Source organism: Talpa europaea (assembly GCF_964194135.1).
Source record: "Talpa europaea genome assembly, chromosome: 2".
NCBI lineage: Eukaryota > Metazoa > Chordata > Mammalia > Eulipotyphla > Talpidae > Talpa > Talpa europaea.
The window spans coordinates 95,902,514-95,925,525 of NC_140068.1; the positions used below are offsets into that span (position 1 = coordinate 95,902,514).

The 23,012-nt window shown below is 38.8% G+C and overlaps 1 protein-coding gene across 4 annotated transcripts in view; it reads left to right on the forward strand.

Annotated features, from left to right (window-relative positions):
• The window catches only part of ILRUN (inflammation and lipid regulator with UBA-like and NBR1-like domains), a gene marked incomplete at both ends in the record, with an annotated part of 90,688 nt that overhangs the window by 44,067 nt on the left and 23,609 nt on the right, over positions 1–23,012 (forward strand). For 3 of the 4 annotated variants that reach the window (XM_084228359.1, XM_084228357.1, XM_084228360.1), the window contains one exon: positions 3,081–3,278. The exons of the other annotated variant lie outside the window; for it this stretch is intronic. In XM_084228359.1, coding sequence (XP_084084485.1) covers positions 3,081–3,278 — 198 coding nt within the window. The remainder of the gene's footprint in view (positions 1–3,080; positions 3,279–23,012) is intronic. 4 annotated transcript variants of the gene reach the window in all.

Genomic DNA, 23,012 nt, shown 5'->3' on the forward strand with positions numbered 1-23,012 from the left:
ATAGGTGATCATCTTCAGTGAGATTTGTCTTCTGCATTGCTTTTTGGATGTTCCTTATATTCCGTCTCCAAACTTTCTGTAATCACGTAACACCTAGTGAGCGTCAGACTTTCTAGAACAGATTGGCTAGTCTTTCGTTCTTGCAATGCTCTTTATCTCAAAATTGTCATGTGACAGTGTTTGTTTTGTTTTTACTTTGAATTTTTTTTAAATTTAAATGAAGATACATTCTTTTTTTTAAAAAAAAAAAGATTTATTTATTTTTATACAAGAGCTGGGGTACAGGCCAGAGGTGCGGGAGGGTGAGAAGATTCACCAGAGACAGAGCAGGGAGCAGAACAGGCAGACGACCGAAATACACTGCTGAGGGGAGCAGCGGGCGCGACAGGAGAAGTCTGCCACGCCATGTGGGATTCTCGCCAGCCGGCCAGGAATCGAATCCACGCTGCAGAGGCTGCGGACAGCTTCACGAGCTGCGCTCAACCTGCTGCGCCACCGGGGAGGCCCTAAGATACATTCTTAATTTAAAATAGTTATATTCCATGATGACTGGAGAATCACAACCTTTAATCATATGTGTGCTTGTGAGATTTAACTTGGAAAGTCATTAAACAGATTAGTTTTTATTTTCTTCTAGCTATATGTATCCACCATTAAGCTAGTTTGTAACTAAGACCTATTTTGACGCTCTGTTGTGTTATGCTTCCAAATGTAGATTTCAGGTATACTTGTCAAACTGCGCACCAGTTCAAATATCATGCCAGTATTTCCCTTCCTTCAACATAAAGAATTATCTTTGACCTTTTCAGAGTTAATTGACCTAAAAGTTGTGGTTGTAACAACTCTGTGTCATAGTAAGCTATTGGTAACGCTCAGAAAACAAGTGATTAGTTCTTCACTTCATAGCAAATTAGTACCTTAGAGTTGGTGGTGGATGACTCTTCTAATTTTCCCTTCAAGATGGTCTACAAGTACCACATTAATAGAGTATCTAGAGGACCAAAAAGATCAGGACCATAGCCAGATAATTTAATGTTACTCATATAGCATTTCACTAGGTAACTCAGTCTCTCTGGTATATAATAGCATTCCCTCTTCTGCCCAGATCAGACACCCAACCATCTTGGCTGCCTGTGGCTGGCTGTCTTCTTAGAAAAGCCAAGTATTTTGTATACCCACCCAGTCTTGGTTTTCCTTATTTTCTTAGAAGTTTAAAGACAGACACGTTCTTAGGTTTTCGTATAGATGGATATTGTCTATACAATGTGTGTGTGTATTAAAAAATAATTGTGAATTCAGCCTGATAATAGTTTAATTTTCCCTTTGGATCTTGGTCTTTAAAAAGACTAACATTTTCTAAGGTGTTTCACATCAGCTGCTACTGTTCTTGACCTGAGGAAAATGTTTTTGTCAGGCCAGAGGCCACAGAAAAACAGAATTTGCAAGTGTTGCTAGTATATCATCACAACCTTTCCACCAGCAGCTCTTGCCCTTTATGGTGTTAAGAGGTACATTGGTGGCAAATTGTTTTTAAAGAAGGTAAGACAAAAACATAGTGTCTGAAAAACAGACACCTTCACCTGCTAATCCTTAAGACCCAAGTGCTGCAGAGGGGTCTGTTCATAATGAGGCTAAGATCTCAGCAGTAGAATTCTGGTTGCTTTTCCCTCTGGTTCCCTTTTCAGTAGTAAACTATCAGGTATATCAAAACCTGCCTGGCACCAAGGTATCCTAGGGTACTATTGGGAGCTAAATTTCAAGCTTGCTGTATCTTGAGAATTCTGCTGTGTCCAGCTTTCATAGTGATTTATTTTCATAATGAATGCCTCCCCCCAAAAGATAAATACATAGAGGTTCCTGTCTACAGTAAAAAGGAATATATTGGATAGACTTTGCAGGAAAGATGACATCTAGTCACTGTATCTATTTTGAATTAGTTTACGTGAAAATAGATACACAGAAATAGTAGTTGCCAAACAAGATCTTTGCCACTTCTAGCTGAGGACTTTTCCTGCCAAAGCCATTTCTCCATTGCCATGCCTGTCCTTTCTACAAGCATATCTGACTGAGACCACAGTGCGTTGATATCATCCGTGGAGGTGACCCCATATTCTCCATATTTTCCCACGCTGTTTGAACCTGAAAACAAAAAATTTCGCTTGTATGTCTGATTTTGCTGAGTCTTTTGAGCCTCAGAGGTCCTCAAGATTCCTTAAAGACTCTAGAAGAAAAGTCATGCATCAGGGAAAAGACAGGGTTTTTTTTTGTTTTTTAAAAAGCAGCTTTTAAATGAAAATAATGAAAAAATTGCTTCTCATGTGTTTCATCCTCTTGCCTCAATGGAAAAACTGGGGACAATTAAATATATTTTTACTTTGGATGTCAGTTTTAAAAGTTCGAGTGAAAATGGGCATGTGTTACCCTTAGAAGAGAACACAGCCCTCCAGAGAAGTAGGCCTGTTCTTCATTTCCATGACTCTTTTTTTTTTTAAAGATTTATTTATTTATGCATACAAGAACTGGGGTACAGGCCAGAGGTGCGAGGGGTGAGAGGATTCACCAGAGACAGAGGGGACCAGACAGGCAGGCTGACTGAAATACACTGCTGAGGGGAGCAGCGGGCAAGTCAGGAGAGGTCTGCTGTGCCATGTGGGTAGCTCCCTGGCCGGCTGGGGATCGAACTTGTGCTGCAGTGGCTGCGAATAGCTTCATAGGTTACATCCTAACCCCTTGTGCCACCACGGAGGCCCCATCTCCATGATTCTTTGCACACATCTTTCTTAGGTTCTGTAGGTCCCTGTGATGCGCGGCTTTCTATGGGGTCATCTGGAACACAGCTTCTTGAGGAACTGCTTTGCCTTTGCTTGTATTGCCTTCTCTTAGGAATAGACTATTGATATAAGTTGTTTCTTATAATTCTTTGCAATCAGGTATGTGAGATTGTTAGGTAGTTCAAGGATATGTGAGTAGGTTTACGTATGTATGAGAGACTGAGATACCTCTTCTGCAGTTTTGTAATGACCTACACCCAGCATAGGACCACAAATTGCCTAACATTTTTTTCTTTTGCTTGAACTCAGGGGCAGAGGCCTGGCCTCCAGGGGTTTGTCTTAAATATGTCGGGGGAGACCAATTTGGACATGTGAACATGGTGATGGTGAGATCGCTAGAACCCCAAGAGATTGCAGATGTCAGCGTCCAGATGTGCAGCCCCAGCAGAGCAGGAATGTATCAGGGACAGTGGCGGATGTGCACTGCTACAGGACTCTACTATGGAGGTGAGTATGTCCTTGTGCAGCCCAGGGCGAAGGAATTAAAAGTAATATCATAGAGCAAAATTGCTCACAGAGCCTGTCAAATGACACAGGAGGGTGTGACTTCTTTTAAATAGTCACGCCATGGGAGTAATGACTTGAATTTAATGACTGCCTAATTGGTTCAGTCTAGTACACTCCCTTTTACACTACAAATTTAGTTAAAATTTAGTGAAGTGTATGAGTTATGTTTTACATTCTAACAATGATTTTGTAGTGCTGCTGCTTTTAATATCCAGTAGGTGCTGTAAGAATACTGGAGACAGTCCTTGTTCTCAGTCTTTAGACACAAATCAGAAAACAGGTTAATGCCTAAAATGTGCATACTTTCCCAACTTGTCAAACTGCTGATTGTCATTCTCTCTCTTGCCAGGTTTTTTGAGCAGAGTGATCTATCCTCGTTGTCTTCTCTCATTTTCCATTTATTCTTCAACTTAATCTATCCTTTACCCAACCCAGTGAAAGTTTATTAGTGACTACTCAGTTTCCAAACCCAGTGGCCACTTTACAATCTTCTTACTGCCTGGCCCTCTGTCGTTTGGTACCCTATTTCCAGTGTGTTTTGAAATGTCTGCTTTCCTAGATTCACATGACACTTCTCTTGTTTCTGCTCTTCCTCTCCTCCTCCTCTGGATGTTCTTTCTCTGTCTAGTCACATGTTTTCCCCAGGATTACTAGATTCCACTCTGGGTCCCATTCATGGTCAGTGACTTCATCCACCCACATGGCTTCAGTTGTCACCAGTGTCTCTCAAATTTATATCTGTGGCTCTTCTTTTGGGGACTTCTAAACCTGTGTTTTAACTTTTTATAGACAGAATGCATGGCTATTCAGTAGATTTTTGAATTTTGACATCTCCCAGACAAAGCTTCCATTTTTCTTATCAGTATTCCATGGCTCCACTGAGATGATTAGGCCAGAAACCTTGTTGTCATCTTTTGTTCTTTTTTATCATTCTTAATCAGAAATAAATTCTTACTCTACTATATCCCATCTCTGAGAGATTTAAAAATAAATAGTTCTGCTCTCTGAGCACTCTCAACTGGACTCCTAGCCAGTAGGACCTTTGGAGTTACTTCAAGGGGTCTTGGAATTAACATCTGTAGCCAGTGGAAACTTAAAACATTTTTACAGCTTCAAAATTTTTAATACTACAAAGGATATCTTAACAGTGCTTATGTGACATTATTTTTTGCCTAAAATTGTTACACCTACTGTCATGAAGCCAAACTCCTTGGCACCAGCTTAATGCTCCTCATGATCTGACCTGTCCTCCTTTTCAGTTTTATATTCTCTCACCTCCTGTTGCCCCACACCTGGTCCCCAAAGACACCACATGCTTTCACTTCTTTCATGTCCTTGCTCATGTTTCCATTGCTTGAAATATCTCTTTCTTTCTAGCTGGCTCCTGTTTATTCTCAGAGCCCTAATGAAGCCACTTGTCCTTTCCTTCCCCCTTTGCTTTTTCTCCTCAGTGCCCCAAGGAATTGTCTCTCCCTTTTTCATTAATATTATGCACATGCTTGTTATTATACTTGCTTATTTGTTTGTTTATCCTTTTCTCTTACTAGACCACAAACTGTTTGTTGAATAACAAATGAATGTGTACTCTTATATCAGAATGAAGAGATTCTAGAGTATATTTTCAGATCACCCCTCCTAAGAATCTTCTTTCCTGAACATTTGGAAGTAATTTCTCCCATTGGGTTCTCTCTTCTCACTTCTTTGCCTCTCTTTAGCACTTCTTTTACCCAGTTTATTTGATTTTATCTCATACTGTCTTTAAAACTAAAGATGGTACAGAAATCATTTATCTTTGTAACTCTTCAAAAAGTTGAGTCCAATGTGGATTAGAGTAACTGCTCAGTAGGTTTTTTTAATGAATGTCATCATTTTTATGGGAGGAGGGTAACAGCATAAATGACTTAAAAAAAAATCCCTTTGATGCAAAGATATTGCTTCATAACGTTTTCCAGTGTTTGAGAGCTATAGTCATGTTTATAAAGACTTCATAATACAAAGTTTGTTTTCAGTGTTAAATTAAAAACATCATTATGTGCAACACTAAATTTGTTACTTGTAACATCCCTCTCTAATACTAGAGGTAGGTAGAGTAAATGTACTAGCTTTGGAGGCATTAAAGAGTTTAAAGTCTTTTTGATCTTATACTCTGTAAGTTGTTTCTTAGGACTTTGAAATCTAATCCTTCAAGGGATCTTAATAATTCATCTGATTCTATGGTTTCTAAGCGTTTTTCTTAATAAGTAGAATGCTTTCCTTGAAAAAGCATATTGAATGACCCTTCCAAGAAAGGGAAGAGATAAAAATGAAACTGGTTTTGTTGCATCTGGAGCCTCCTTTACCTGTGCTGGCCTGCTCTCTGAGAGGACCTCCAGGGCTCTGTGAACTGTATTTGCAAATCCTTCATTTGCTCTAGCAAAGAATGTAGTTCTGTTTTACAAACTGCTGTATTTCATTGAATCCACATTTCTGTTGATTATAAAACATATTCTAACAGATTAATCAATAAAACAGTTTAGTATATATAGCTATATAGTATGCACACACACGTGTGTGCATACACATACAATAGAATATTTAAAGCCAAAACAAGGGAAACCTGCCATTTGTGACAACTTGGTTGGACCTTGAGGGCTTTATGCTAAGTGAGATGAGTTACAGAAAGACACTCTATGATATCACTTACCTGTGGATTCTTAAAAAAAAGAAAAGGAAAAAAAACTTGGAAAAAGATCAGATTTTGCTGAGGTGGGTGGCGGGGAGGGTAATTTGGACAACGTTGCTTAAAGGGTACAAACTTGCAATTACAGGATAAGTCAGCATTAGGGAGCTAAGGTACAGCATGTTGACTATAGCTGACACTGCTGTGTGATATATAGCCAAGTTGTTACGAAGGTAAATCCTAAGATTTCTCATCACTAGGGAAATTTTTTTCTTCTGTGTTTTGCTTTCTCTTTTGACTATATCTATATGAGATGATGGATCCTAACTAAATTTATTGTAATCATTGCACACTATATGTTATGTCAAAACATTATACTGTATAGTGATATATGTCAATTATATCTCAATACTAGAGATAAAACACATCTTGGTAGCAGAAATGTTAACTAAACGTCATGAAGTGAATATAATACACATAAAACCACACTGTGAACATGTGGGGAAAAAATAAACTGCCACATTGATCATGCTTATTCTTTGCACTTTTTCTGCTCATTTTTAGCTTGATAGCTCTTGGAGTGTAGTAGGGCGGTGTTAGCAATGTAGGACTTGGATACCTTGGCCCAAATTTAGAAAAATTAGCTACTTCTCTGTGCCTCATCTTTCTGTTTTAACAAAGCTTGTGTTTTGTTTTTGGTGGGATGGTCTCTTCTATAGTCTTTATTAGATGGTCTTCTCTAGAGAAAATCAGTCCTTTCTTTTAATAACGCTTTTGTTGTTTTAACTTATTTCTCTTTCCCAGAAGAATTTTTGCTATAGAATTGACCCTTGAACCAACTCATAGGTTTGGGGTTCCAACAGGTCCTGCCACTATCAGAAATCCACATGTAATTCTACCCCTGTCACATTACTGATTGAGATGCATCTGCAAATTCAGTGAATCAGCATTGGTTCATCGACTTGATTGAGTTCTATTATTGGCAGATTTACTTTCAAACCCTAATTTTTTATTTTATCCTCTTTTTTCTGACTTAGGCTTCTTAGACCTTAAACCGACTTGTTACCTAATATATACAGTATGTCAGACATTGTATTGGACTTTTTGCATTATAAATTACTTTATTAAGGAATGTTAACTACATGTTATGCATGAGGAACCTGTCAGAGAGAATTTGTGTTTGTCTAAGGTTTAGTAAAGGTTATTATCCATAAGTTATAGTAGTTGTTAACAAAAGTGGTTTTATAATCTTTGTCATTAATTTATAATCTTTGTTATTAATTTGACACTTCACTACTGCATGGAGTTCACAAGGAAACTTTTGTTTCCAGGTTATTGATACTTGTTAGGGTCTGGTGAGGGTTAGGGTTTGGTGGTCCCCAAATCCTCTCCATTTTCAGAGTATGAGAATGAGGATGGGGTTCGACATTGTTGGGGGTGACTCTTAGGTAGTTGGGTAAAGATCACTGTTTTCTAAGGAGCTCTTGTCTACTACTAGAGACAAGTTTCCTGAAGGACAATGGATTCTTAAGATGGGGTACACTGCATGAGTGTGGTCCGTGTTGGCCTTGATTACAACAGTACATGCATTCTCTTCCCCTGGTAGAGCTCACTCTTAACAGAATTCCACAGGAGAGATTTACCCTGCACTGGGATGGCTCCTTCTAAATCGAGGAGTCCTTATTACGCAGTAAAGTAAGATCAGGTGATATTCTGGTTATCACATGGTGCTGAGGGTTTTTTCCACTTAAAATAGCTCTTCTTGTTAAATACTTTGTATGAGTCCCTAAGGACATTCACATAGGGTAGATTAAATACATATGCATTATTCATTTAGTTTCTCAGAGGTTAGAAATGGAACTTTCCTTATTAAATTCCCAAACCACTGTTTGTCCCACAGTTAAGCTAGGAAGCATATTGGGTGCTTATAAATCACATTATTTCCTAAAGCCTTTCTTAGTTTTTCAGCTGCTCTGTTTTCCTGAATGTTCTCCCTAGGATGGTGGTGTGGGATTGTCCCTCCTCATTCTATGTTCTAACAGAAACTCTGGATTTATTTATGTATTATTTATTTATTTGTGGGACCCTTGCCGGTGGCCGGGGAACGAACCCGCGCTTCAGAGGCTGCAGGCAGCCTTGCAGCCCAGCGCTCAGCCCCTGCGCCACCAGGGGAGACCCCAGAAATTCTGGTTTTAAACGGACTTCCTGTAGAGTCTACACAGGTGTCTTTTATTTGGATGCTGTGATACTTGGCATTTCGTCAGGTTTTTTGCCCTTTTGCCTATTAACCCTACCTTTTGAACTTCCCTCTTTTATGTTTGTCTAAAAGATTACTTCATTTGCATGTAGAAGGTCCTCAATTAGATACTCTCTGTTTCAATTCTGATCTCTAGAATTCCCCAATATCAGAAATACGAGTAATCCTTGAAACCAGCAGATCGCTTTTTTGAAAATAGAAATGCTAGCCTAAACTGATTGTGACTTGTATGGAAAATGTTTGTACAGTTGACATCTTAAAATGTAAACAAGATCTGAAATTCTTAAACAACTTCACATTAGAAGGTATACATTGAGTTTATAAGGAGATAGATTATTTTGACTTCAGAAAAGCTTGTCTTTTGTTGGTTGTGCTGCCATCAACTGGTGGTGATTGTTTGGTGGTCATGTCAAGGTAATTCCACGTGAGTCAGAGGCACTGTGAAATGGCTGTTCTGTTTAGATTGACCTCTAAAACTCAAATTTGTAGGTCCCGGTTTTCCATAGAGTATGGAAAATCAAGAAATCAGATGAAAGTTATCCTTTACAAAGCATAGTAAATAAAATATTTGCCTGTCATTGTATGAAGTATCGCATGTTTTAACTACTTTGCAATTCAGCTGTGAGTAGTGTTTATTTACTGTTAGGTTGGTTCCATGACTGAGCAATGCAGCTATCAACATGGAGTGCGGAAGTCTATTCCTATCAGTGTGTTCATATTCTTTGGGTAAATACCTAGAAAGCGGCATTGCTGGCACATGTGGTATTTCCATTTTTATTTTTTTAACATCTTTTTTCCTTATGGTAGCCCGAGCCCTTCTGTTAACAGAAACTTCTTTGTTCTGGAATATTAGGTTCTAAGGATTCTCAATTTGGCGGTTAACAGTTCCTTAAACATATCTTTTATTCAAATATAATTCCATTAAAATATTATTACACTTACTATTAAAAAATAGTTGTAAAGCCACTGACCATTCACAGATTAACACAGATTTGACACAATTTGCTTTTAAGTACATATAATTACATGTTTATGTGTGTGTATGTATGCATATCCTCAACTTTTTTGTGTGTATACTGAGGACAATAACTGAGGCTGAATGTACTTAAAAAGTATTTAGTTACTTAGAAAATATAATATAGCCTATCACAGTAAAACATTTACATATAAAGTTTACTGCACTTCTTTGATTCTTATGTGACAGTAATTTTCATATGCATCACTGGAGTAATGGTTACTTTTCTGAGGGAAAGAAGTTACCATATTAAATGAACATATTTAAATTTTTATTTCAGAAATGCTAAAGTCAGGGTGAGGGGGAGGGGAGTTAAGTCTTACAATGGCCAAGATGCATACATTTCCCCATCACAAAAGAAATGTTTGCAAATATGCTGAAATTGTTTCAGATGAGAAATTCTGAAGGTTTTTCTGAATTGTTTTGTGGTGAGAATTTTTAGTAGGCACCATTGTGGTCTGAATCAGACCAGCTTCATGCCACAAACCGTTAAGTTAGGTAGTCACCGAGATTTGAAAGGAAATCAATTATGCTTGCAAATTAGGAAGCAAGCATAATTGATTTCCTTTCAAATCTCGGTGACTACCTAACTTAACGGTTTGTGGCATGAAGCTACTGAAAAATGTGTGATTAATTTTTAACAGAATGATTATTGGTATTTAAAGTACAGGGTTTTTTAAGCATTACCTTTTATCTTAGGTTTTCTGATGCAGTTTATATTCTTTAATTACTGCTGAGAATGTAGACTGCTACTTTAGTTTTAGCAATCTCCCATTAATCCTGTATTTGAAGGTGGGAATCTTCTCATTTAAAAGCAAATTGTGTTGGGGCCTCCCTGGTGGCTCAGCCATTGAGCGCTGGGTTGCGAAGCTGCCTGCAGCCTCTGCAGCACCTATTTGATCCCCGGCTGCTCCTCCACCACCGGAGGAGGGTCCCACATGGCACACAGACCTCTCCTGCTGCTCCCCTCAGCAGTGTACTTAGGTCCTTCTGCCTGCTCTGCTCCCCGCTCTGGCTCTGGTGAATTCTCTCACCCTCCCTTGTTTCTGACTGTACCCAGTGCTTGTATAAATAAATAAATAAATCTTTAAAATAAATAAATAAAAGCAAGTTGTGTTCTATTTCTGTAATGATGCTTTTACACCAGCCACATAGTGTTCTAATGGATTTTTCCTTAGAATAGAAAAGATACCACTTAGAAGCAACTTTATTTTATAATCTTTATCTTGGAAAAATACTTATAAAAAGCTCTCTTTTGTCCTTTTATCTTTAAAGTGTTTATACTTTCCTTTATTTACAAAGAGAATGTCAATATTGGACATACAGCTCAGGGAAGGAATGCACAGTGAGCCTGTTAACCTCTGCATTTTGCTTTGTAGTCATTATTATCCTTCTAGTTTCTTCCTAAGGTTTTGAAGAGTTTCACTTGTACTTTGTTTTGAGATGTTCTTGAAAGCAATTGAATTCTAGAGTGGGTTAAGCTTTGCCTTAGTAGGTAATGTAAAGTCACTTTTCCTTTTTAGTTTTATCATTTCTCTTTTATAATTGGAAATCAGAGTGTTTTATGATATTTTCTTTGTTTTTAAAGATTTATTTATACAAGCAATGGGTACTGTCAGAAGCGCGGGAGGGTAAGAGGATTCACCAGAGCCAGAGCGGGGAACAGAACAGGCAGAGTGACGAAATTCACTGCTGAAGTGAGTAGCGGGCAGCAGGAGACGTCTTTGCACCATTGGGACCCTCGCTGGCAGTCGCGGATCGAACCAGTGCTGCAGAGACTGAGGGCAGCTTTGCAACCCAGTGCTCAACCGCTGTGCCACCAGGGGAGGCCTTATGATACTTTGTTTTTAACCTCAATATAGCCAAAATGTTATTTCAACTTGTGGCTCTAGACACATTGCAAGGACTCCGTAACTACATGTGGCTCGTGGCCTGCCCTGGTGGACAGTACACTGTAAACTCTAATATATTGTGCCATTTTTTTCCCCTATAAGAAATTATATAGAAATTTGGTGATAATGTTCTTCTCAAAGAATTTGCCAGTGAAACCATCTGAGCCTGCAGGGTTCTTTTTTTGAAAGGATTTTAATTATTAAGTTGGCTTATTTTCATAGTTTTCGATATGTTCACGTTATCTATTTCATTGTAAGTGATTTTGGGGAATTTCTAAGAATTGGTTCTTTGCATGAAATTATTAGCTTTATGTGTATAGAGTTGTTCCTTTATCGTGTTAATGCTTTCTGTGTCTGTGGTGATAATCCCTCTAATTTACTCTATATATTTGTGTTTCTGCTCTCTTTTTTCTTTAATAATTTTGATAAATTTCTTTTATTGGTATTTTCAAAGAAGAAGCTTTTGGTTTCATTGATTTTTGTTTTCAGTTACATGGATTTCTGCTCTTAATTTCATTATTTCCTTCTTTCGGCTTAGTTTGTGTTTATTGTACTCTTTTTTCAGTTTCTTTTATTTCTTACAGTTGTAGAGGCAGGAAAGTTGAACATCAAGATGCTGGCAGATTTGGTGTCTGATGAGGACTTATTTCCTAGTCCATAAATAACTGTCTTCTCACTATCTCCTCACACGGCAGAAGGGGCAGGGGAGTTCTTTAGGGCACTAACACCATTCATGAGGACTCCAGCCCCATGGCCTGCTCAGTTACCTCCCAAATATCCCACCTTCTGCTACAGTCACAGTGGGAATTAGGTTTCAACATAAGAATTTGGGAGTGGAAGGAGACACACAAATCTATTTAGGCTGTAGCAACTATAAATTTCCCTCTAAGCAAGGGAGTAGTTGCATACTACAAATTTTGAAATACTGTATTTTCATTTTCATACAGTTCAAAATAGTTTCTAATTCTTTTCAGTCCTCCTGTTTGATCCATGGGTTATGTAGAAGTGTGTTAATTCTTAAGTGTTTGACTTTTCTGTTAATCTTGTTTAATAATTTTTAGTCTGATTCTATTGTGGCCAAAGAAAGTACTTTGTATGATTTCAGTTCTTTTAAATCTGTTAAGGTTTTTATGACCTAAGAGATGACTCTTTAACTTCATCAGTATTTCAGTTGTACCTCAAAAGAATGTGTATTTTGGTATTGTTGGGTGGAGTGTTCTGTAAATGTCAAATCTAGTTGGTTGTTGCTGTTGTTGAATTCCTCTATATTAGTTTTGATTGGGGGGGGGGGGTTGTCTACTAGTTCTGTTCCAAAAGAAAGGAGCGTTAAAGGTGCCAACTACAGTTTTGGAATTAGCTATTTCAACTTCTAGTTCTATCAGTTTTGAGTTCATGTATTTTGAAGCCTATTGTTAGGTGCTGAACAGGGTTCCTGGACCCAAATCTAACATGGGTGTATACAGAGACCGCCTCACACCATCAAGCAATTCTTGGTCACCACCTTAACATGGTGATGTCTAGGAATTCAGCTGAATTCTGACTCTGTCTACCTGAAGACATCTTTAGATTCCACAGGGTAAGGACTGCCCTCCTCTTCAGACAGCAGTTGCCTGTCCAGATTATTACATGTGCTTCTGACCAATCAGTTATAGATTGGTGGTTCCTGTGACTGCCACCTCTTCAGATATCAGGTGCTAGTGGCAAGCTCAAGTTAGTTATACCTGTACTTCTGACTCACTATAAATCAGAGTTCCCTTGATCCCCTCTTTAGTTTTAACTAACATGCTAGAGCAGATCACAGAACTCAGGAAACTGTTTGTTCATTAGGGTATGGTCAACTGAAAGGAGCAAAGATAATCTTAAAAATAGTCTTTAAGAAAATGAGAAGACAAGCCACAGACAGAGAAAATATTTGCAAAAGACAAATTTGATAAAGGACTAATATCCAAAATATACAAAGAATGTTTAAAACTCAACAATAAGAAAATAACCAATACAATTAAAATATGGGCTAGAGACCTCAGTAGGTACCTTACCAAAAAGATATACAGATGGCAAAAAGACATGAAAAGATGCACTACATAATATGTCATCAGGGAAATAAAAATTAAAATGAGATACAACTGCATACCTATTAGGATGGCCAAAATCCAAAACACTGACGATACCAAATACTGGAAAGGATGTGGAACAACAAGAATTCTCCCTTATTGCTGGTGGGAATGCAAAGTGTTATAACCAGTTTGGAAGACAGCCCAGCAGTTTCTTACAAAGCTAAAATACTCATCATATTTATAGCAGTTTTATTCATAATTGCTATAATTTGGAAGCAGCCAGAAGGTTCAGCATTTGGTGAATGGATATATACTGTGGTACATTCAAACAATGGAATATTATTTAGCACTGAAAAGAACTGAGCTTTCAATCTATAAAAAGACATAGAGAACCTTTAAATACATATTTTACATGAAAGAAGCCTATTTGAAAAGTCTGCATATTAGGGGCCTCCCTGGTGGCTCAGGGCTTAAGATGCAGCCAGTGACGCTATCCACAGTCACTGTAGCACGAGTTCAGTCCCTGGCCAGGGAGCTACCCACATGGCGCAGCAGACCTCTCCTGACTCGCCCACTGCTCCCCTCAGCAGTGTATTTCAGTAGATCTGACTGTTCTGCTCCCCACTCTGTCTCTGGTGAATCCTCTCAGCCCCCCCCCCACACCTCTGGCCCGTACCCCAGTTCTTGTATGCATAAATAAATAAATCTTTTTAAAAAAACAACAAAAAAAGAAAAGTCTGCATACTTTATGATTCCAACTCCTACACACATGCTGCGGAGACAATAAAAAACAAAATCACTAATTACCCAGGGTTGGGTAGAAGGAAAGATAAACGGGCAGAGTGTAGAGACTTTTTAGGGCAGTGAAACTATCCTGTGTGACACTATAGTGGTGGAAGCATGGCATGTCATTTGTCAAATTACATTGAATGTACAAGAGTGAAGTATGAACTTAGGTTGATAATGTGTTTGTGTAGGTTCATTGATTTTAACAAATGTGCCACTTGGATTTGGGATGTTGACAGTAGAGATTGAGTCCTTTTTACAATTGAGAAGTCCAGATGGCTGTGAGTGAGCCCTAAGATCTTCTTTGTATAGATGTTGTCAGACCCACTTCAGGCTGGTTATGTACCCAAAGTTGTGTGCTCACATTTGAGCCAGAAAATATTTTGGCAGGCCTGCAATTATAAAGAAGTGGAAGGGGTTGTTGGGAAAGATATGTAAGATCAAAGAAGTGAAGAAGAAAACTAAAATAAAAAGTAGAGTGAAGTAATATTTAGGAAGTTTTGCTTTACTGCTGTTTTTGACTATGGCTTGTCAGTGAATGTGATGACTGAGGAGCTCATGTAGTTCACTTTGGAGAGAATGTTGAGGGGAAAGGGTTAACTATTTAGTTTTACTAGTTCTTGCATTGGTCCAGGAAGAAGGTGATAGTGACTGGAGCAGTTTCCTTGAAGGCAGAAACAAAGCCCTTTTAGGAAAAGGGGAAGGGAGAGCAGAATTTTAATGTAGTGTTTTATGAGAGATCTCAAGGATGAAAAGCTTTGACCAAGGGTAACTGTAATCATGATCAGTAATACTGTTTTGCACTTTAATTACATCAAAGATAGGGTTTGAGTTCCTGAAAAGAAAAAGGCAATGGGCCTTATATCTCATTATTATAAGTATTTAAAACATACATATTAACTCTATAGAAAGGTATCGGAGTCCCAAGTTACAATTCACTTGGATACATATCCTCAGAAGGAATGGTCCTTTAAAAAAAAAAAAAATACAGAAGATATTTAAGGTGGAATTAAGTAAATTATTTGGTAGTCTAAATATTAGAAGTACTACCACTGCTCAAATATTCTATTTTAAATTAAATTTTGATATAAATGCAGGCATATCACAAATGTGTCTGTGTCAGTCTAGTTTAGAAATTCAGCAGTAATAGGGAAGGAATAGAATACCAGCTATTTTCTACCTTTTTTGCATACAAAATGGGCACTATTTAAGTGGTAAGCCCTTTTATCCAGTGTTTTATTAATGCTTTTCAGTTAATGCCAAAATGATTAGTCAGTTTCAGAACTGTCAGTTGTAATATGTGTATTTTATGACAGTTGCATGTTTGTTAGGTACTGTAGCTATAGTTTTTATTCCCTGTATTATCCTTAAACATAATTGTATTTTGAAATTTAAATTAGTAATTTAAGTTGCTTAACTGTATTTTAGTATTATATTAATTTTGTGCACTGGTTCTGTCACTCACTTTATGCTTGATTAGTAAACAACGAAAGTTTAAATTACTAGGCTGTTAATACTTGGAGTAGTTGTCCTTGTAAGTATTATCATTCTCCTGATTGTTGGAACACTCAAAACTGACCAGGGGCGGGAGGTAGTAGAACACTAGACAGCGATCCCCTCTAGTGCTGATTCTGCCATGGAACACTGCTGATTGATCTCGAGTAACTAAAAGTCACTGGGCCTTTGGGTGTTTTGTTAATTGTGGTGATATATGCTACAAAATATGTCATCTTAACCACTTTAAAATATACATTTTAGTGGCATTAAGCATATTCTCGTTCATAAGTACCACAACCACCATCTAGCTCCAGAATTGTCTTTATCTTGCAGAGTTGAAACTCTGTATCCATTAAATAATAACTCCTCATTCCCTCTTCCCTCCAGCCCCTGACAACCACCATTCTACTTTCTGCCTCTAAATTTGACTATAGATACCTCATGTAAATGGTATAGTAAAACATTTGTCCTTTTGTAGCCAGCTTGTTTTTATTTTGCTTAGCATAAGGTCCTGAAGGTTCATCGTAGTGGTAATGTATGTATCAAAATTTCTTATCATTTTGACACTGAATCATATCTTTCCCCAACTGCCCCTCCCCGTGTGTGTGTATATGTGTGTGTGTGTGTGTGTACACCACACTTTAAATCCATTCATCATCCATTAATGGATACTTGGATTATTTCCACCTTTTTGGTAATTACAAATAATGGTACAGGAACATGGGCATACCAAGTGTCTCTTCAAGATCCTGTTTTTAGTTATTTTGCATATATACCTAGAAGTGGAATTGCTGGACTGTATGGTAATCCTATTTTTAATTTTTTGAGGAACTGCTGTACTGTTTTGTGTAGTGGCTGTACTATTTTGCCCTCTCACCAAGAGAACGGTAGGTCTCCAGTTTCTTCACATCTTGTCAAGAGTTGTTAATTTTCTGCTTTTTAATAGTAGCCATCTCAGTGAGAGTGAAGTGATATCTCATGGGTTCGATTTGCATTTCTATAATGACTAACGATGTTAAGCATCTTTCCTTATGTTCCTTGAACATTGACGTTGTCTCTCCAAGTCTCTTGGCTATTGCTTTGGGTTTCTGGACCCAGTTTCAGCAGGTGTGTGGAGGCTTCCCACAACAACAAACAATTTGTTAATACCAGCTGAGTCTCTGAGAATTCAAGTGAATTCTTACACTACCTGAGATAGCATCAGATTCCACAGGGTAAGGGCTCAGTCTCCCAATACTACTGCACTTCAGATACCCTGCAACCCCAGGTGTGTACTTATACTTCTCTCCAACCAGCTACAGATTGGAGGGTCCCATGATCCCCTCTTCAGATTGCAGGTGCCAGTTGCAAGCTCAGGTTATTCATTGCCTGTGCTTCTGGCTGACTGGCTAAGGTTTTCATGACCTCCTCACTTTTGATTAAATTGCTAGAATAGCATACAACTCAGGAAATTCATTTACTCACTAATACCCACTGTAATACAAATGGTACTAAAGGATATGATGAATCAACAGCTAGATGAAGAGAATGTCACATAGGTCAAAGTTCTGGAACAAAGGAGCTTCTGTCCTCATGGAGCTTGGGGTCTGCAAAGGTGACACATGGAAGCAGTCTGGTTCCCCAACCGGGGGGCTCTTTAAAGCCCCTTCTTTAGAGCTTCTGTAGGACTTCATTGGCATGATTAACGCCAGCTCTAGCGCTCTTCCCTTACAGAGGTCTGGAAGGTGAGACTTCCAATGCACAAGTACCATTACCACCATGTAGCTCCAGAATTGTTTTTATCTTGCAGAGTTGAAACTGTATCCATTAAATAATACCTCCTCATTCCCTTTTCCTTCCAGCCCCTGACAACCACCATTCTTCCAGTCCCACCCTTTCTTTGTGTTGATTTCTTGACAAATAGCCCCTGTCCTTTGGTGTTTCCTAAAAGTTACCTTCATTAACATAGCAAAAGACACCTCTGTCATTCTTTACATCTTGGAAGTTCCAATCTGTCAGTCAAGAACTGTAGATGAATACTAAATAGGCCTGAGAAATATATTTTCATCATCTGAATGGCCAAATATGTATTTATTATTAACCACAATATCACATCCATGTTTAAATAGAGTATTTGGGGTTTTTTGTAGTTCTTTGTATATTCTGAATATTAATTTCTCATTAGATACATGATCTGCAAATGTCTCTTCATTCTGTGGTTGGGCTTTTTACTCTGTTGGTTGTGCCCTTTGATTTACAGAATTTTAATTGTGACATAGTCCAGTTTATTTTTTTCTCTTTTTTTCTGCTTTTGGTATATAGCCAAGAAAATCATTTACAAATCCAGTGTCATGAAGCTTTTCTTCCATGTTTTCCTCTAGGAGTTTTAAAGTTTTAGCTCTATGTTTATGTTTTTGATTCATTTTTAGTTTTTTAAATATAGTTAAGGTAGGGGTTCAACTTTCTCCTTTTGCATGTGGCTATCCAGTTTTCCCAACACCATTTGCTGAAGACTGTCCCTTCCCCTTTGAATGGTCATGGCACTCTTGTGGAAAATCATTTGACCATATATGTGAGAGTTTATTTTTGGGCTCTCTAGTCAGTTTATGTCTGTCTTAACTGTCAGTACTACATTATTTTGATTATTTTGTAATATGTTTTGAAATTAGGAAGTGTCACACTTCCAATTTTGTTCTTTTTCAAAATTGTTTTCACTACTCAAAATGATACAATGCTCAGAATCATAGTTTAAGTGATGAAAAGCCTGTTCCTTTCATGGTAAAGATCTTCCTGAAAACCAGCCTTTTGACCAGTGACTACATAGTTGCCTAAATCTAAGTGACTTACAAAGCGGGTTATAAAATGTCAGTTTCTCCCACATATAGCTGGAGTAGTTCTGGAGGGAAAAAACTTTTCTTCATCAGTAATGACTTAGTGTCTTGTAATTCAGTTTTATAAATAAGACTAGATTAAATGCTTAATTCTTTATCTTTAATTGCCAATTTTTCAAAAGGATTTGGTGCTCTAGTTGCTTTCTCTGAAACTAATGAGTGAAATTAGAGGTTCGTTTTTATAGATATTATAAGCTCTTAGACTTTATGTATTGAGTCTTTTATTTAGTTCATTGAGGTTAGGGGCTCAGGAATCTGTCAACCTTATCAAAGCAATTTATTTTTAAATTAGCAACTATAGAGCAGGAAGGCACAGGGCAGTTTCTCTATGGATCCAGGTAGACTGGTAAAGGAGAGTCCTGGAGCCCTCAGTGGCTTTTTCAGGCTTTTGATGATCTTTCTATACCATTTGTAGTGAGGTAACCAGGTGCAGGGCAGGCAGGCCGGCCGGCCGGCTGGCCGGCCAGCAAGCCAGGGACCAGGAAACTGGGAGGCCTCCTAACCCCGGTGAATCTTCACTCTTTCTGGGCTCTTTGGTATTCTCTTGTGATCTCCCCGCTGGTCTCTGCTGCTCTCTGCCACATGGTCTTCTGCCATCCTTATAGGCTCAGTCTTCAGTCTCAGGTACTCCCACTCAAGCACGTGCACACCACACTCTAGGTGCCGCCATCAGGCATGCATGTAAGACCACAGGTGTTCATCATTGAGGCCAATGGCAGGAGGGCAGAACAACCCTGATCACTTTCATGTACCCTACAGCAACATTAGTTAACTTGGTTCAGGAAGGCCCTTTCTGCTTTTCTGCTTTTTTGTTAATTGTCATTGTTAAAATCCTCCCACTATAGTTAGATATAGCTGATCATCAAACAGTGCTCTTACCATTCACTCTAACTTCCAAAGAGCAAGACAGAGAATTTTTGATGGGCTGACATTTAATAATGCTATCTTGTTTTTCACAAGCCTCAAGGAGAGCCCTAACTTGAAATACTTTCCAAGAGAAAAGCTGGCAGTGCTACTTTTTTTTTTAATTGACATAAATATTAGTACACCTAAATATAAGTAAAAAAAAGTACAGGTGTACAATATGATTTGATATTTGTATTTCAAAGGAATGGCAATAAGTATAGCTAACATGTCACTATACATAGTTACAATTTTTTCCTTTTAGAATTTTTAAGATCTTAGCAACTTTCAAAAACGCAATCTAGTAGTATTAACTGTAGTCAACATGTTGTATATTACTTCCCTATGACTATTTTACAACTGGAAATTGATCCCCCTTTGATCCCCTTCACCCATTTTACCCATCCCCAGCTCCCAGTAAACAATTTTTAATGCTGTTGTGGGGCACATACCTGCCCTGTGCCAATTACCATCTGTAGTGGAAGCAGGCACAGCTTAGGTTCTCTTTTGATTCGGGCAGACGGATAAGGGAGCCCTCAGTGGCTTTTTCAGGATTTAATGCTCTTTCTACACCAACTGTTGTGGGGCAAGCTCGCAGGCTGGTGGGGACCTGGGGGAGGATACGAGGCTGGGAGACCTTAGCTCCCCATGAATGGTGAACATGTACATCGTACACTTTTCTCTTTGGGCTCTCTGGCTTGGTCTCGTGGTCCTGCCGCTCTGTGTCACTCATTCTCTCATAGCCGTTCTGCTGTAGCGGTTTTGTCTGAATGATGCTGCCCTTATATCCTCACACCCTAGGCTCAGGTGTGCTCACTCCATACTGCGGTGTCCACTGCCGTGCCCACGCTCCCAGGCGCCTCCTGCATTCAAGGACACAGAGGCTAATAGCATTAAAAGCCTGACCATTTCATTTACCATACGTCATCTTAGAAAATTGACTTGTTTCTATTACTTTATCTCCCTTTCACCTAGTTTTTTTCTTTTTCTTTTCTGTTTTTTCCCCGTGTGTAAAACATTTCTGTTTCTTAAGTTAAAATTTAGAAATGACAATTTAGGGAAGTCTCCCTTCCATCCCTGTTCCCTTCAGTTAGGCTAGGTCATCCCTTCCCCTTATAGGTATCCATTTTTATTTCTTTGTTTATGGATTACTGTAGGGTAAGGTAAAAAAGTATCAGGCTTTTCTGCCCTCCTGCCATTAGGTTTGATGATGGATTCCTGCGGTCCTGAATGCATGCCTGATGGCGGGCACCTGGAGAGGGGTGTGGGCATACGTAGGTACACCTGGGCTGAGAGACTGGGCTTATAAGGGCGGCGTCACAGGGATGCCAGAGAAACAGCAGAGTGAAAGGAGCAGAGAAGCAAAGGCCACGAGAGAATGCCGGAGAGCCTCCTGGACCCCCGGGACCCCTGCCTGCCGTGTACCTGATAAACTCAATAAAAGCCTGAAAAAGCCACTCAGGGCTCCAGGACTCCTTTATTTACCCTGTCTGCTTGAATCATACATAGAGATCCTGCCCTGAGCCATCCTGCCGCTACAAATTACCCATTCAGTATTATATTTTTGTTTTGTAAATGCTAACTAGCAAATGTGTATGTATTTGCTCCTTCTACAGAAATGTCATAACTGTAGCTATTCATCTGCATCTGTTTTTTTTTTTTTTTTTTTTTTTTTACTTAATATATTCTAGAGATCACTATAGAAGTCCTCATTCCTTTTTATGACTAGCGTAGTCCCTTTGGTAGATATGTCACCATTTTTCCAGATAGTCCCTTATTGGATGTTTCAGTTGCTTCAAATCTTTTGTTCTTACATATAATACGATGCTATTAATTTTCTTCCCCCAGCTTCTTCCCCATTTCTCTGCTCTCCTTCAGCAGAAAATTCTTTGGCAAATTCTGTGTCAGTGATTATCTCCTGACTTCCTCATCTCATGAATTATTTCCATTCAGGCTTCTGTTCCTACCACTCTTACTGAATCTGCTCTTTGTAAAGTCACCAGAGATCTGCATGGTACTGCATCCAGTGCTTTGCTCCCTAAAAACTTGATACATAAGCAACACTCAACCCAACTGATGATTCCCTTTCCACAAGTGCTTTTGTCATCAGGTTAACCTCTGGAGCATCAGAGCCTCCTGGTTTTCCTTTAGTCTCATGGATGCTTTTGTCTCCTTTTCTGACCCTTTTATCATTGAATGAATGCACTCTTCCTTAATGGTATCAGCTGATGGGTGGGCCAGCTGGGCTCACTTCAGGGGAGGGCAGTCCTGCAAAATGGGAAGATTAATAGGAAGGGCTGGAGTCTGCTGGGAGGAGGAAGAGAGGAAGGCATCTGGGTTTAAAGATCACTTGTAACAAACCTGACAAAATCATTTATTGACATAATGCGGTAAGGGAAGGCACTTCAGAGGAATTGTGGAAAACTGTGCAATGAGAGGAAGGAGGGAAGTGGCATTTATAAGCTTTAGGTTCTGATGAAGGATTCCGAGGAGGTTCTAAAGATGTGGGGATCAATTTTGGATTGACTGCTATTTCCGAGGCAGGATTAGAAGAGGATTAATTAGAGCTTGATGCTGTAAAGAGGTGAGGCCAGGACAATTTAACTTTGAATCTCCTGGGTAAGAGATGGCTATAATAGAATGATTTTGGGGGTAACACTGGTAAGAAAGCAGTGGCAATTCAGAGGTGGTCATTGAAGCATTTTACAGCTGCTGCATGACCTTGGGAGAAATAACGTTCCTGTTGCACCTTTTTTTATGTGTCTGTTCTCTCAACCCAGTTAGTAATGGAGTTGGTTTTTTTCTTTTTCATTCTGAGCTACTTTTCGTCTTTCATTTCATTTGTTCTTTTATTCTATGGCACCAATGTACTAGATGTGGGAAGTGTGGGGATCCTTATTATTGTTGTGCTCTGAATCTCCCCTGCCCCCCCCCCCCAGCACCTTAAGGTAAAGGTCATAATTTTTAAACAGGGCATGATTGGAAAAATTGTAGTAATTGTTTCTTTGTGGTTGCCATTTCAACTTTTCTTTCTGAACCCCTCTCTATTTTGGGCTCCAGGGATCCTTCACTGTCTCTTCTCATCCAGACTTCTAGTGCTCACTTTTGGATTTCTCTTTCCTTACCTGTGTGAACTTATTGGTTGACCTGGTGATGAGGTCAAAGCAGCTTAATATGTTCCTTTAGGGGCATTTGCATTTTATTTATTTATTTTATTTTATTTTCATTTTATTTATTTTTTATTTTCATTTATTTATTTATTTATTTTTATTTTCTGATGCACATTTGTGGCAAGATGGAGTGGGGAGTGAGGATGGGTAGGGAAGCAGAGCTAAAGTAGGGTTATTCCTTCTGCCTCATTCAAGATCACGTTTAACGGGAGCCTACGCCCAGGAATCAGGAGTTGCCTTCTAAGGAACTGATGAACTGGACTTTGGTTGTCCCCACTTACCCTTTAGATGCTAAGGTAGATGGTGCGCTGAGATGGATACTTGGTCATGTGTCATGGGAGCAAGACCTCTGTGTTGAGTAAATAATGTGAAAATGTGGACTGGAAGTTGAGATTAAGCAGGCTAGTACAGGGGTAGTTTAGAAGTGTCTTCTTCCACAGTGGTACATGCTCATTGCTGTGCTCGTAGTTCCAGGAGAGACACAAAGATCTTAAGACTCACTTATAGTAAGTCTTACTTATATAAGACTTATAATAATGCCTTTGCACTTCTTACCGTCGGGACACATTTC